This window comes from Pipistrellus kuhlii, unplaced genomic scaffold (genome assembly GCF_014108245.1).
Source record: "Pipistrellus kuhlii isolate mPipKuh1 unplaced genomic scaffold, mPipKuh1.p scaffold_m20_p_11, whole genome shotgun sequence".
Lineage (NCBI taxonomy): Eukaryota > Metazoa > Chordata > Mammalia > Chiroptera > Vespertilionidae > Pipistrellus > Pipistrellus kuhlii.
In genome coordinates, this window is record NW_023425416.1 from 43,781,582 (window position 1) to 43,798,803 (window position 17,222).

Sequence of the window (17,222 nt, forward strand, 5' to 3'; positions counted from 1 at the left end):
TTATCATTAATATAGAATCCTCAGTATGAAGTAGTATTGCTCTTAACTAAGTCATCACAAGGTCATCAAGTGTCAGAGATGCAGGCCTAGAGCCTCACTACTCCACGTGTGGCCCATGGGCCGGCAGCCTGGACAGCACTTGAGAGCCTGTTAGAAATGCAGAATCTCTGTTCCAGAACACCTGCAGAATCAGAATTTTTTTTTTTTTTTTTAATCCTCAAGGATATTTTTCAGTTGATTGTTTAGAGAGAGTAGAAGAGATAGGAGAAGACAGAGCAAAGTATCAATGTGAGAGGAACACATTGATTGGTTGACTCCTATACATGCCCTGACCAGGGCCTGAGCCTGGGAGGAGCCTGCAACCAAGGCATGTGCCCTTGACTGGAACCAAACCAAGGAACCTTTGACCCACAGTCCGACACGCTATCCACTGAGCCAAACCAGCTAGGACCAGAACCAGAATCTATATGTGAATCTGTGATATGAATCTTGTTAAAGTTTGAGAAGCAGGATTAGAAATCATGGAACAAACCACCCTTCCCCCCTCCCTCCCAATACACACAACACATCCTGTTATAGAAAGAAACTAAGGCACTGAGTAACACACTCAAAAGACTCAAAGTTGATTATTGGCCATCTCTTTTATGTGAAGGGGCATTTTTACCGCCTTATTCAAATAAATCTGTTAAAAGGATTTAGCAAGCAATAAACCTCTAAAGAGCTTTGGAGATCTATTAGCCATTCCTTTGATCAGCAGTAGCTTTCTTTACAATGCACCCTAGGAAGCAGGAGAGATTAATTATGCAGCAGTTGGCTTCAGAACATTTTCTTTGATTTGATTTAATCCCCTGTCCATGCAGTTTGAGAAACAACATAGAGAAAACACCCTGCTTCTGGGGTCCCAGGGTCCCCCTCCCCCCAGTCTTCTCACCACCATGATGAGGATGGTGCTGGATTTGTGGCTTCCAGTCACAAGCAGTTCTGCATCACATGTTTCCTTTATGTTCCAAAACATGCACAGTGCACACAGATATTATTTCTGCCAAGCCAGGCAGCATGTCAAATCCTAGAGGACTATTTTTTAAGATATATTTTTAATGATTTCAGAGAGGAAGGGAGAGATACAAACATCAATCATGAGAGAGAATCATTGATTGATTGCCTCTTGCACGCCCTCTATTGGGGATCAAGCCCACAACCAGGGTAGGTGCCCTGTCCAGGAATCGAACTGTGACCTCCTGGCTCATAGCTCACTAAACCACACCAGTCAGGCCTGGGGGAATGTTTCTAAAGACACCTTAGAAGAGGGTGCATGCCCTAACAGGTTTGGCTCAGTGGATAGAGCATCAGCCTGCAGACTGAAAGGTCCCAGGTTCGATTCCGGTCAAGGGCATATCCCCAGTACGGGGTGTGCAGGAGGCAGCTGGTTAATGTTTCTCTCTCATCGATGTTTCTAACTCTCTCTCCCTCTCCCTTCCTCTCTGTAAAAAAAATCAATAAAATGTATTTTTTTAAAAAGAAGAAGAAGAAGGTACAATTCATGCTCATTTCTTTATTGATAATAGTGCAGTCTGTATTTTCTTTAGAGAAGATCTTGGGCAGATCTGAGCGTTTCTGGTTGTTGTTTTCAGCACCACTGCTGAAATGTAGATGGGGAGCATTGTTGCTCTTCACCTTTGCTTTAACTGCCAGCGACTCTACTGGAAGCAAGGTAATGAGCAAAGTGAGAAGAAAAGACTAGGAATATTTCAGCATGAAGTGCCAAATAATGATGTTCCTGGCTGCCTTCGATAATTGCATTTCAATCTTACTAGATGTGATCATAACTTTCCTGGAAGAGAAGCAGAGAAAAAGAACACAAGCAAGACAGATTCCTAGAACTATTCTTTTAAAAGGGTTGGGCGATCACATTAACTTGAGGACATTACAAAGCTGAATAGTACCTTGCGTTGCACTAAAGCAAAGAAATTCTGCCCAGGAAGAAAAATGGCAAGCTCAGGTTTGTGAAATGGATGCTCGCCTTTAGTATGCACTGGTTCTTTCTCTCAAATTTTGAGTTGTTAAAAAAAAAAAAAAAGAAGAAGAAGCAAATCTTTTAATGGCTCTGTTGGCAGATGCCCCTGGTTCTGGTCTCCTCCAGTGGACAATTCCCAAATTACAAATGCAAATATGATAGTGTGTTTTTGCAACACATAATTAGCATCCAGATCATTTGCAATAACATGAATGGACCTGGAGAGTATTATCCTAAGTGAAATAAATCAGACACAGAAAGACAATGCCATCGTGGAATCTATAAAACACACAAAACAAAACAGAAACAAACTCATAGATACAGAGAACAAATTGATGGTTGCTAAGGTGAGGGGATTAACAAAATAGTAGTTATAAAAACAGTCACAAGGATATAAAGTACAGCAGAGGGAATATAGTCAATAATAGTGTAATAACTGTGTATGATGTCAGATGGGTGCTAGACTTATCAGGGTGATCATTTCAAAAGTTATATAAATGTCTAATCACTGTGCTATACTCCTGAAATAATATAATATTGTATGTCAACTGTAATTGAAAAAAAATTTAATTTTAAGTTACTGTAGGCAAATATTAAGTAACAGAAAGATTATATAGCTATATGAATTAGGGGTGGACCTTAACACCCCACAAAAAAGAAGCATCACTAGAGAATAGTATCATTAAATGGTCAAGTGCACTTCACCAGAAGATATAAATTCTAAACTTCCATCCATCTAATGTGTAGCCTTTAAATTACAGAAACTCAAAGAGGGATTGATAGAACTATTAGGAAAATTGGCATTCCCATTCATAGTGAGGGATTTTCACACACTTTTCAATCATTGGCAAGTTGGATAGACAAAAAATTTAGTATAGGCATAGAGGAAATGAGGACACATTTGACAATTCTAATTGACTTAAAAAAGACACTCCATCTCACAAATGGACAATTCACATTCTTTTTAAGAACACTCGGAACAATTATAAAAATTGATCACCTGGTAGGCCACAAGAAAGCTTCATAAATTAATATTATATAGAGCACATCCTTCTGACAACCAAAAAATCAATAGTCAAAAGATAAGAAGGAAAAACCTATAATTTGAGAAATTAAACTTTTTAAAAGCTCATGTATTAAAAAAAATTAAAATTGGAATATATTTAAAACTAAGTAATAGGGAAAACACTACATATCAAAACTGTGGAATGTAGCTAAAGTTGTAACTATTTGCCTTTGAAACTCATCAATTAAAAAATAAGAAATGCTAAAAAAATAATCATCTAAGCATTATATTTAAGAAGCCAGAAAAAAAGAAATAGAATAGAGCCCACAAAATCTTTATTCTGCAAATAAAGATTAGAGAAGAAATGATTAAATGACAAAGATAGATCATAAATCCAGTGAGTGGTTCTTAAAAACTTAAATACATAAAATTTAACAATTTTTAAGAATAGAGATATAAAACAAAAGGCAATAATAAAAAGAATTAATACAACAGAGATCAAAAGGAAAATACAAGAATCTCATGGCCAACTTCATGCCAATACATTTTAAAACTATTTTTAAATAGGAAAATACCAAGAGAAATGCCATTGAGCAAAGTCTGACTCAAAAAGGAATAGAAGTAGAAACCTTGGATTTGCTTCTAATCATGATAGAAATGGAATCAATATTTCAAATGTTTGCACTACGAAAACACCAGGCCCAGTCAACTTTGTAAGTAAATGCTACCAAACATTTAAGGAAAAGAGAGTTTCCATATTACATAAGCTCATTCTGGACAACAAAAAGTGGCAAGGAGGAAGGACAGCAGCATTGTCTAACTTAGTTTATGAGACTAATAAAAATCTGGCCTTGAAATCAATAAAGACAGTAGGAGAAAGGAGAATCACAGGCTAGTTTCCCTCTTGAACATGGAAGCAGAAACCTGAAACAAAATCTTAGTTAACTGAATCCCAATCATATATATATTTTTTAATATATTTTATTGATTTTGTACAGAGAGGAAGGAAGAGAGATAGAGAGTTAGAAACATCGATGAGAGAGAGTCATCAGTCAGCTGCCTCTTGCACACCACCTACTGGGGATATGCCCCCAACCAAGGTACATGCCCTTGACCGGAATCGAACCCAGGACCCTTCAGTCTGTAGGCCGATGCTCTATCCATTGAGCCAAACCGGTTTCAGCCCAATCATGTATTTTTAAAAGACAATGCATAATTACTTATTCCAGGGATGCAAATTTGGGTCAATGTCAGATAAGCCAATAATGTAACTGGCTACATTATCAACTTAAAGATAAAAAATAATCATCTCATTAGAAAACACTGTAATGAACATGGACCTCACAGGACTGAAAAGCAAAAAAGAAAGACAGGATGTGGAAAAGGAACAGAAGAAAGTCCTTTGGGATGTGGCAAAAATAAAGATTTATTTTGCATCTATAACACCAGAAAATATTGCTAGATGAAATAAATCATATGGAAAAGAGTAAGAACCATATGAGTACACTCATATCTATACTACAATAATAAAAGGGTAATATGCTAATTAGACTGGGTGACCGGACATCTTCTGGATGTCCGACTTCCTTCCAGACAAAGCCAGTCAAGGGGGAGTCAAGGCAGAGGCAGTTAGGGGTGATCAGGCTGGCAGGGGAGGGCAGTTGAGAGTGATCAGGCCAGCAGGGGAGCAGTTAGGTGGCAATCAGGCCGGCAGGCAGGCAAGCAGTTAGGAGCTAGCAGTCCCAGATTGCAAGAGGGATGTCCAACTGCTTCTGCGCTGCAGGATGGGGCCTATACCTGTAGTCGGACATCCCCCAAGAGGTTCCGAATTGGAGAGGGTGCAGGCGGGGCTGAGGGCCTCCCCCTACCACACACACCCTGTGCATGAATATCATGCACTGGGCCTCTAATGTAGGCTATAAAACAGAAAGCAACAAACTCAGAAACACAGATAACAGTATGGTGGTGACCTGAAGGGAAGTGTGTGGGGAGTGGGGAGAGGATGAAGAAGGTTAAAAAGGTCAAATATATGGTGACAGAGGAGACTAGACTTTGGATGGTGAGTATACAGTGCAATATACAGATGATGTAATATAGAAATGTACAATTGAAACTTTTATAATGTTATTAACCAATTAACTGTTCATTGCATATGCACCTTATGTACAATACTTCCCCTTGTTAGCTCCAATCAAGAATTACCTGGGAAGATTCTTTTTGTGTGTTTTCATTCCATAATTGAATATTCTTTTAGAAGTTTCCCATTTCCTACTTAGGGAATCAAATATTTACACCAGGAATTTAGGCAATCACATTCTATCAACTGGCCTCTACTCATTTTTAACTGTTGAGTGGCCAAATATTGAGGCAGACAAGGCCCCTAGGTTTGAGCCTTCCTTTTCCACTTACCGACAAATGCAAGCTCCTCCCTAGGGATGATGGGACCGCATCCTCAGGCTCTGGAACGCTGAATTGGAGAAGAGATGTTTACTAAGGATCAGCACATGTACAGAGGCTCCTGTCCTGACGCGTTTGCTACACCAGTTACCGAGTCCCTCTGAAGGACAGTGGGATGCACTGACTGAAGCAGGGGCAGAGTTCTCTGGCTTGTCTCTCTTCCTCCCCTGAGATGGCCTCAGTAATGTGAAGGTGATCAAAGGGGAGAATAGAGCAGCCATGTGCTACGTTTCAATGTGGAGTCTTCTCGGTGGTGGGTTAATTTAGACACCGTAACTGTATTCTGTAAACTTGGACACGTTCGCCACATTTGTGTTTAAGGAGGAGACACGCAGTGAGGATAAGGCCGTGCCGTTGGTCACCAGGGTAGACTCGGCTCATGAAACGGGCCATGGCAGAGCCCTCACAGCCCCCAGGGCCCTCCCACGGCTGTGCAGTGGGCAGCGGACACTCCTGCCCCTGTTGGGAGCCTTGTTCTCATCAAAGGCCACAATGTGGCTGCTTAAATGCGAAAGGAAGAGAATTCTGCATTCCAAGAACAAACCAAATGAGACACCACCCTTTTATTCTTTAATCCGAATAATTGCCTCGGTGCATTGACAATAAGAGATCAAGGAACTATTTTGAAATTTAAAACACTTTAATCTGAAAAAATAGAATATAGCTATCATTCCCAAACCAGAAACAAGCTATTGACAATAGATCAGAAAAACCCCGGTATTTAAAAAAGGCAATTTGGATACAATTAAACCGGGCTCTACCGTCACCCTCCATCCCCTAACAAGTGAGTTGACATATGTAACAGAGACGCAGGGTGCAGTTTCTGTTCATGGGAAGAGCACTGCCGAGGGAAACCCAGTTGTAAGCACGCAACTGCCAGGCAAGTGGAAAGGTGTGCCAGCTGGAGGCATGTGCTAGGGTGTGAGTGCGCAGAGCAGGCGGTGCCCAGCCCGCCCAGGGAGGCAGGGTGGTATCCTACAGGCGACGGGCAAGCTGGGCCCCAGGAACAAGGAAAAGGCAGCAATGACATAGGTAAGAAACCAATTTCCAATCATGTTTCCAAAACATGGTGCCCGGATCCATAAAGCTCCACTTTCCCTTGTCTCCGCAGTGTTTACGTACCCAGAAAACGGCATGGACGACTTCAGAGACCAAGCGAAGAACATAAACCACCAGGTATGTATGGACGTCACCAAGGCAGTTTCTGTTTCCACATATATGTTACACACAAGTAAATACAGACTCTACAGTGTGTAAATTATACAACTGCATAATATAGTGGCTGTATTTTATAGTACATAAGTATCTATTTATTTTATTTTCATATTCATTTGTATAGAATTAACATAGAATCCATAGAATAGAATAAATCGACAGAATCAATAGAATAAAATAAAAGGTACTTGAGCTTCAGATAGCAGAGTGAATCAAATAAAAAGGATATAGCTGTGCACAACTTTTGTTTTTTTTTATAGATAGCATATATTTATTACATAACGTATTTAAATATAGTATAGAGTTATATATTATATAGTACATATGTTGTATATACATATGTGTATATGTTATATAGTTATGTTATATATTATATTGTGTAATTTTTAATTTATTATATGTATTATAAAGTATAAGCATTCATATAGCATTCATATTTAACTGGTTAATAAAAGTAGCTAATATTTATATAACACAATACTCTTTATAGTCTACAAATTGGGGCTAACAATAAAATCTACCTCACAGGGCTGTTGTGAGGATCCAGTATGCTAATGCATGTAGCCAAACTACCTGACACACAACACGCTATCAAAACAGTAGTTCTTATTATCATTACTAGAAGCCCGATGCATGAAGATTCATGCAAGAATGGGCCTTTCTTTCCCTGGCTGCCAGCACCACCTTTCAACTCCAGCCCCGGTGCCGCCTCTTTCCACTCTGGCCCCACCTTTCCATGCTGCCCAGAGGCCCTGAGCACCTGAGGCAGTGCAGAATGCCTGCGTCTCACCCCACTCCCAGCCACTTGGTGCCTGTAGATGCAAATTAACCTGCCATCTTTGTTGTGTTAATTTGCATACTCACTCCTGATTGGCTGGTGGGTGTCATGAAGCTATGGTCAATTTGCAACTTTCTCTTTTATTAGTGTAGATTGCAAGGCTTTCCAGCCAGTAAGATGGTGATCCCATGACATAACCAAAAACTGTCTAATGGCAAAATCTGTGCTTTCTTCACAGACTGAATGAACTAATTGATATATATATATATATATATATATATATATATATATATATATATATATATATATACCTGGTCCCCTTGGATACTTGAGAGACCAAATTGTAGGCTTACTGAAAAGAAGTCAATTTTATGGATCACTTCATAAATTATATAAATGTCTAACTACTATGCTGTATACCTGAAACTAATATAATATTGAATGTTAACTGTAATTGAAAAATATATATTTTTTTAAACTGAATTTTAGGAAGTGAAAGTTTTTTATTCCCTCTTTCTATAGAGAGAATATTCTTGTTCCTATGGCCAATCCTGTATCACTTTTCATGAACAACTATATAAAAGATATTATTTAAAGAAAATTGTAGTATTTCTCTTTTTAAAAAAAAACATTTTTTATTAATTTTTAGAAAGAGCCAAAACTGGTTTGGCTCAGTGGATAGAGCGTCGACCTGTGGACTGAAAGGTCCCAGGTTTGATTCCAGTCAAGGGTACGTACCTTGGTTGCAAGCATATCCCCTGTGGGAGGTGTGCAGGAGGCAGCTGACCAATGTTTCTCTCTTATCGATGTTTCTAACTCTCTATTCCTCTCAATTCCTCTCTGTAAAAAAATCAATAAAATATATTTTTTTAATAATAATTTTTAGAGAGAAATAGAGGAAGAGGGAGAGAGAGATACAAATATCGATGACAGAGATACATCATGGATCAGCTGTGACCTGCATACCCTCTCCTGGGGATTGAGCCCACAACCCAAACATGTGCCCAGACTGGGAGTTGAACCAGTGACCTCTTGGTTCAACCACTTAGTCTCACCAGCGGGGAAAAAATATAGTATTTCTGACAAAGACCTCCACATAATTGTTTTTAAATGGTTTGCAATAAAATCTCAGCTGAGAAATTAAAAAATAAACCAATGGTTGAAACAGTCTTTAATAAAGGCTAGCTATTTTAACATGTAAGAGCCATACATTGAATTACTTAGCATTCACTTCACCACCATTTCTTTTTTTTTTCCCCCTTGCTTCTCTCCATTTCTTCCTCCTTCCTTTTCTGATTTGTCTTCATTTCCTCTTTCAGGGACCTCTTTCCAAAGACCCATTACAGATGAACACCTATGTTGCCTTGTACAAATTTGTACCACAGGAGAATGAAGATTTGGAAATGAGGTAAAAGCATTTTTTTTTTTTTTTTTACAGAAAAGAAAAAAGCCAGAATGAAAGAAAGAATAAATAATTCCATTTGTGTTACCTCAGGGAGATTTAGAGCAATTCTCAAACTTTAGTGTGCATGCCACCACCTGCAGGGCTGGTTCCGGCGGATTGTTGGGCCAGTGGCAGCTTCTGATTCAGCAGGTTGGGGGCGGGGCTTGCAAATTTGTATTTCTAATTGGTCCACCAGTGACTTGATTAAGCTGCTGCTGACCCAGGGCCACACCTCAAGAAGCACGGTTTTAGCACCTTGCCAACAGAACTGCTAATGGGAGTTTTCATGAAAATTGTGCATCAGGTGCACTTGGTGTCCTGTGGAGTCCCCAGGGAATCAAAACACGGTGTTTCATCCCCAAATTAGCATTGATTGAAGAATCACACTAAAGTCATTTGTTTCTCCTGCTGGAGACTGGCACCTTGGCCTGGCTCACAGGATCCATCCCACTTTGGTAACTAACACTTGGGGATGGTCAGGTGAGCTTTGGAAATCTTTCTCTTGACCCCAGATTTTGTTCCTTCGTGTTGCAATGTGGAGTCAGTCCTCTGCTCACATCAGTTTATTGTGTGACCTGACGCTCTTTGTAAACATCTTAGACATAAAAGACTAAGAATGACCTCTTCTCCCTACCATACCTATGAGGGTGAAGTGAGTCGTGCAGATGGCATATAGCGTGGCACCAGATCATTGTGGACACTGAGTAACTGCTAGTTATTCCAATTTGTATAACGTGGTGTGTTCACTGGCCTGTCCCCAAGGAAAGGCTTTGCTCCCCTCCTCCATTCATGACCCTAAAACGTAAGTCATCTGTAGAGAAGGCTTTGGTGTTCCCCAATCCCAGAGCAAGGGAGACAGGGCTGCTTTTCTCGTCCAATGGGCCCTTGCACGTTGGTTCTTTCCAAGTCCGAAGAGAATGGAGAGATGTTGACACTAAAAACTGAAATGTCAGTCTTAGTGAAATTGACTCCATTTGGGGTGGACTTCCCTTGCCTGAATGCCATGCAGGCCAGGTCACAGTCATGTCATTCCCCTCAGATGGTGTCCAGAGGGCCCTGTGCCTCCGCCCTGGGCTATGTGTGCTTCTCTCTATCCTTGGCTTGTGTCATGTCCCAGGAATAGTCCATGTACCCTTGCCTGAATGTGGTTTCCCACCTCAGTGGGAATCAGTCGCTTTTCTTCCTCTTCCCCAAAGCCCCTCCAAAGAACAGAGCTGCCTAAAAGGCTCCAGTTAGATCCTGTCTCCCTGATTCCATAGGCCATTGGGTCAACTCCAGCAGCATTCAGCAAGACTCCACAGCAGATGGGAGTATCCCGCCGGAGTCTGGTACCTCCTGGCTCACCCTGAGGGCAGCTGTGGTCAGTGTCCTCCCTGGTCTGCACCCAGTCATTCTTGGGCCTTTGCAGAGCACAGTTCAGAGCCTGGATCTTGGCTCCTTAGATTCCTGCAGACGTTTAGGCTCTGAGTTTTCTCCACCATTTGGGTAGGATTTGCCACACTGAAGCCACCAGCTGGAGTTGTGAACACTACCTGAACTGTCTGGCATCAGTGCAGGAGGAGAGATGGCATTTGTCAAGTTTAGCCCTATTCTAGTGGGAACATTAGAGGTTAGAGACCCTCTAGGATTTGTCACTGGGGTGGTACCTGCCCTTCAGCAAATGGTCCGCAATGAACTACCTGCTGATGAAGACAAGGATGACATGTATTTATTTTGCAATAAATACAATATATTTTGTTCTTCTTGAGATTGTCGTTTTGTATATCTAAAATTTTAAATTTAACAGCTTCTTAACTGTGTCGGTCCCACCGGTTTATATTAGAAAATTATCTGAAGCCATCAGATAATAAAAAAAAAAAAATCCTGATAAATATACAATGTTACTGAGGAATGTCATCTAGCTTCCCGGTGGTGGTCAGGCAGATGCTGATGTGACGTCATAACTTTCCGAGCGTATTTTAGTGGGTTGCAGGCCTCTCACAGCCAGGTTGTCTGGTCAGGAATCAAACGTTTACAGCCCTCTGCAAGGCACACAGGACTGTTCATTCCCAGGAGGGAAATGTCTGCATGACACCGACTATAAGAATGGAGTGATAAATCAGACTTACATTTTTCTTCTTTTGCCAAGAGACTCCAGGTTCCCATTTTAAAAGCCAGGCGCTTGATTTAGAATGGGTAAGGCCATACTTTGGGAATTTCATGTAATTCCATGAATGAACTGGAGCTTTGTAAATTATCGTTTTCTCCTTGAGCCATAAAGTAGAAAAACAAATTCTGTTGAACAAAATAACCATTCTCATTCACCTGCATTCTGATCCAGGGGGCATGCTGGGTATTGTCCCCGGGAAAGAGAATAAAAGAAGCGAGAGTACAGGGAACATCAGGAGTGTGAGCTTGACGGCAAAGAAGGTCCAACAGTCATAGATCACTTCCGCATGCATTTGTCATATGCCTGCTCAATAGTAAGGAAAGCCTTTTCTGCCAACAGCTAGCAGTCCAGATCTCCCTACCGACTTCCAGTTGCATATCCTTTCTTGCCGACCCTGGAGCTCCTTCCTCTTTACCCTACTCCCACAAACCTTAGGGTAATTGACATCACCATCTGCCCAGGCTTCCAGCCACTAGAGACCTCTCTCTCTCCCTGCATTCAGTTGAGTAAACTGTTTCTTCTCTGTTCTATCCTTCCTAGAGTGACTGAGTAGTTAATGAGACAATTTCAAATAAAAGCTGGGATTTCATTCCCAAGACAAAGCCAGGTGCACACTATAGTTTAGATACCTTCTGTTTATAATTTGCATCTTTTCACAATAAGTTTCATTTCCTAGTTCTCTGAACAACCTCACTAACACAACCCTAACACAGTCAAAGACTCTGGCTGGCCATGGAGCACATCCAGTGAGACTATCTCACTGGCCCAGTGATAAGGAGACTGTGACACCCTGACCCTCATCTTCTGAGCAGGTTTTGCAGTTGCTGGTGTGACATGTCACATGTATGGGATTTTACCCCTGACATGAAAGAGACAATACCATCGTGTGTGAGACCTCCAGTTTGATGCTGAGGATTTGTGGTCCCCTAGCATTAACGAGCCACCCAGGTTCCTCTGAGTGGAAGGAGCTTGTGTAGTAAGTACATAACCTTCTGTAATTCAGGGTCTTAGACAATGTCCACCAATAACCCTTATTACCAAGCTTTATAAAGGGCTGAGGAAAGAGGAAATGGCACTTTATGGACTGCCAACCTAATTCATGAGCAAAATCCTTTAAAATGCTACTTGAAATACAAACTGGAGAACCCCGTTCTCATCAGTGTTGACATCATTATCATCCCACACTGCCTCGTGCTGAATCATCCTCTTGGCTAGGATTTTATTCCCAATACAAAGCAAGGTGCACACTATATTTTAGATGCCTTTTATAATGAGTGTATGTGTGTGATATACTTACCTATGAACATCCATTCCCACACACTCACAGTCAGATCTGCATGAACACACATACATTCATGTGCACACATTCATACACACACATCATGAGCACAAGCTTGATAATACATGCTTAGCTTTTTTAAAAAATTAAATCCTGCCCAGCCAATGTTGCTCAGTGGTTGAGCATCAACCTATGAACTAGGAAGTCATCATTCAATTCCTGGTCAAGGGTGCATGCCTGGGTTGCAGGCCTCAATCCCCAGTGTGGGGCGTGCAGGTGGCGGCCAATCAATGATTCTCTCACCATTTATGTTTCTATCTCTCTCTCTCTCTCTCCCTTCCTGAGATCAATAAATATAATTTTTAATAAAAAAATAAGAAAGTGTTGCCCTCCATATGTAAAGTAACCAGTCCCATTATCCTCACTGCTTTTGGGGTCAGAAGTCTGCCAACAGAGCCTTAGAGCCATTGCTTGTTATTCGCACCAGCACACCTTTGAAAAACCAATAAGAATTACTTCTATGGCTTTGCTGAGCTGATATATCACATAAGCAATCAGCAGATGTAAATAACTCCAAGTTAACACAAACCCCTACACGTCTTAAGAACTCTGAAATAAAGGATCAAGAGTAAATAAAAGACTGAAAGATTCCAATGCATATTTCAGTGGCCATATAATGCCTGTCCCATAGAACCCATTTTGGCTTCCCACATCTAAGTCATTTTCATTTTTATTAGTTCTCCCCAAACAGATTTATATGATAATGACCATGTTTCATGGGGGGAGGGAGGAAGGGAGCAGGGAATGAGACAGAAAGAGAGAAGGAAAAAAAGCTTAGGAACCAAGAGAGGGAAAGCAGGAACTGCTTTTCCAAGTTGATTAAATTCTAAGACAGACACAAATTAATTGCCACTTCAGTGTGTCAGAACACCTAAATCGGGGGGGAGAGAGGGCACTTCAAAGAGAAACCTGTCTTCTTCTGTAACCCCAAATAAGGACTGAGAGCCTGGAGTCACCAGACTCTTTCCTGGCAGCCTGGACCTCAGATTTTTCCATGGGCGCGTCTGAATGAAACCAGGCAGCTATGTGTCTCGTTAGCTAATATTCGTCAGAAGCTTTGGAGATGGGATGGCCTGAATTCATCTCATTCCGATTTTTCCAAAGCACCTTAAAACTGACTTTACCCCGTGCGTGACTGTTTCCAGGACCTGCTTCATCTATCCTCGGCTCGTCACATCGTGAGTGAGCGTACCCTTACCCTCAGCTGGAGGAACAGTTCACAGGCCCTGTGCTCAGAAAGCTCAAGCGGGCAAGGGCTGGGATAGGTGGCAAAAGAGTAGATAAGACAGTGCACTTCAGTGTGGGGATCTTGTGGGTGGGGAGGCAGCCTTGGGAAATCAAGGAAGACTGCAAGGAGGTGGCATCACAGCCATGCTAGTGCTTCAGCTCGTCAGTGCTCAGTCATTCTCTCTTTACCGCAAGGAAAGGGTAAGGGGAAAATAGCTCAAATAACAGTGCAAGAGAATTACTGTAAAAGTCACCAAAGGTGGGGAGAGGAGTGTGCAAATGCAAAGTCCATTACAAAAAGAGGTGGTGTGCAATCATTGCCGGTTCAGGGGCGTATTTATTTAGATAATTACATCCATTCCGGTCTTCATTCTAAAAAGATTGTCTTAAAATTCAGTGAAGCTTAGTGAATGCACACTTAGCTGTTTAGTTCAGATTTAAATAAGATGATTTATAGGTCTTTACATATTAGGGGGGGCGGGGTGTAAGGAGGGAGAACTAGAACCCAGAACTCACAGATAGAAAGTAGAGTCAGGGCTGCAACCCAGGGAGGCAGACTTGGGGTCCAACTTGTCTATCTTATCCCGAGCTATCCATCCTCCATTGCTGTGGTAAGATTCCTCTGTGATGAGGGTGCCAATTATATTTCAGTCAGCAGATTCAGACAATGTATTAATGTACCCTGTGTTTTCTTACAAGTCTATTGGGATTGTTATGCTTGTTTATAAGACCAGGAAGTTAGTTATCTATAGAATGTGTTCACAAAAAGTCACTCCTATTCAAGGATAACTTTTTTAATTAAGATGAAATTGTGACTCTTATACAAATATAAAATGAATACATGTCAAAGTTGTTCTTAGATTCCTTCATTAATAAAGAACCAGTAATATGTCACATCTGGTTCAAAGGAGAATTTAAACATCACACATATGCAGGTGACCCAGGATGCTGATGTGAATATGTAAAGACATGCAGCGCTGGTCAGTATTTACAGGATAATCACTGATTGCACTCCACCAGACACCATTCACATGCATGTCTATGGACAGACAAGGGTCATTGGCATCATCATCAGTTTTGTACAACTTGCAGGAATGAGAAATAATAGCTCAAAGACATTGAAAGGGTTAGTGGGGAGGAGGATGACTTGGGAGGGTGAGTAGACACCCAGATCAGCAATCTTTTTCACCCATTTTGAAGACTTTCACAATTTTTTCTGATGGCCCCTCTGTTGGGTTACCCAAGAAAGAAGAATTTTACAGAGGAGAAAACTATGGTTGGGATGGCTCATACTTGTTAACAAGCCATCGAGCCTGCTGGAGAGTATTATTAAAATAGGGATTCCTGGGCTCCATCCAAGCCTAGAGAGTCAAGTCCCATTTGGAAATATGTGTGTTAACTGTTTCTCTAGATTCTGATTATCCTCCAGATTGGAGAATGACTGATCCAAAAATACACAGTGGGCCAGTGGCAGATCCAACACCAGAATGCAAGTGTCCTGAGTCTCAGGCCTGAGGTTCAGTACACCCTTTGGATTGTGGGCTTGTAACTCACGTGATGATGTCCTTCCTTGTGGAAGGCCTCATACACCTGCCATAGAACAAGAAGATGAGACCGCTTAAGACAGAGTAAAACAGTATAAGACTCCCTTGGTGTCTCATTTCCATTCTCTAAGTACATTACTGCTTGGCAAATGCATCAACGTAATTAAAACTAAATGTAATTTCTAATGCACCAATTTGATTTAAAAATAATCTTCACAGTCACCAGGTCATCAAAATGCAATTAGGGCTATTTGAGGAAAGGCTCTGATGCATTTTATGCTCTGATGCTGCACTGTGTCAAGAAACCCAGATCTTCCCGAATGTCACTAATGTGCTTAGCAGCCTCCCTCTCACTCAAATGCCTCTTCCCATTAGGTTCTGGGGAGCGTGATCCATGACAGTTCAGGAACATTCGCCAAATCCCATATGAACGGCTCTCTCGCTGAAAGCTTTTTCTCTGAGCTGGCCCATGAACTTGGGAAAGTGCAGGCAGTCTTAGGGATACCAGGCTTCAGACAAAATCAAATTGCATCGTTCTGGAGTTCCTTGTTACGTACCCGTGTTCTCAGACTGTAAGAGGCTCTGGACCAGGATGATGGAAAATGAGAAATGGGTCTAGCAAAAAAAACTTGAGCAGTAGATCTGAAATGAATGGAGCCTTTTGGCTGCCTTTTCTGATTCCCTTAGCCTGGTCTTTCCAGGACATCTGTTTTGGCTGAGTGACTATGGCTGCTGTAAGTTTTATTTGGGGTTCTTTTTTGCTTAATGAATGGAAAGGGGTGAGAAATATTAAAGAAATCTCCAAGTGCCTGCCGAGGGAAAATGGGCGGTTCTGATGAGTTCTCGATAGGCTTGAGTAGAACAAGAGGCAGCTTGCCCTCGGGGAGCTAGTGGTGAAGTGTACTAATGGTGACGTCTCCCTAAACCTCCTTTCCCATGTGGCAACGCAACATGTCATGCCCACTTCACTCAGGGAACATCGCTGACCCCCTCCAGGCTCTTTAGCTGTCCTCCTCAATCTGTTCAGCCTCTTCACTGCAATCAGTCCCCGGGGAGTGGGCCCCAGGCCTTCCCATACCTCTGTGGTCGCTCCCTAAAGTAGGGGTGTCGAACTCAATCAGAGAAGGGGCCAAAATCTAAAATCCAGCCTAAATCGCGGGCCGAATGGTTTACTGAACAGTCATAAACTGTCATTGTGATGGAAACGCAGCGGAGTGCAGTGATGACAGCGCGGTGCGGGCCACATTGCAAGGCCTGGCGGGACGGATTTGGCCCGCGGGCCTTGTGTTTGACACATGTGCCCTAAAGCAAAGGGGTAAGGGGTCAGGGGGATGTAAAGAGAGGAAGACGCCTTTCTGAAGCTCTGAATCAGCCCAAAGATTAGTGTCCAAAGCCACTTAAGACAAGAGAGTCCAAAGGCTAGTTTGTTAGCCAAATGTCCCTGTCAAAACCTAAGAGGAAACGCAATTAAAAAGCAGTAATCAGTACATCTTCTCATTTCCAAGTGAAAAATTGCATTTTAGGAAGAAATTAGAATTTGTAAATCCTTATTGTATATCAGTCACAGTGCTAAAGACTTCCATTTAACCCACACAATGACTTTGCAAAGTAAATATAGCTCATTATCTATTTGTTGTGCATAGTATGTAATTATATAAACATAATGGAGGTAGCTGAGTCTTTTAAAGGCATATTTTGTTTTGTTTAGAGGGTCAGTTTCACATTTGTTTCTGCCCCCAGCATAGTTCTCTTTCACACTTATTATAAACTAGAGGCCCAGTGCATGGGTTTGAGTGCCAGTGAGGTCCCTCAGCCTGGCCTGTACCCTCTCACAATCTGGGACCCCTTGGGGGATGTTAGTTAGCTGGTTTCAGCCCTATATCCACAGGCCCAATCCAGACAGGAGGGAGCCCAATCCTGTGCATTGAACGTCTGTCCCCTGTGGTCAGTGTGCATCATAGCAATTGGTCAACCAATCATTCGATCATTCGGTCGTTTGGTCACTTAGGCATATATATACACACTAGGAACTCAGTGTACAAATTTGTG

General features: G+C 41.7%; 1 protein-coding gene across 3 annotated transcripts in view; it reads left to right on the forward strand.

Moving 5' to 3' along the window:
- Positions 1–17,222, forward strand: part of STAC (SH3 and cysteine rich domain) — a 93,333-nt gene that overhangs the window by 60,429 nt on the left and 15,682 nt on the right. For all 3 annotated transcript variants that reach the window (XM_036431783.2, XM_036431781.2, XM_036431782.2), the window contains exons 7-8: positions 6,589–6,653; positions 8,790–8,878. In XM_036431783.2, the coding sequence (XP_036287676.1) occupies positions 6,589–6,653; positions 8,790–8,878 (154 nt within the window). The remainder of the gene's footprint in view (positions 1–6,588; positions 6,654–8,789; positions 8,879–17,222) is intronic.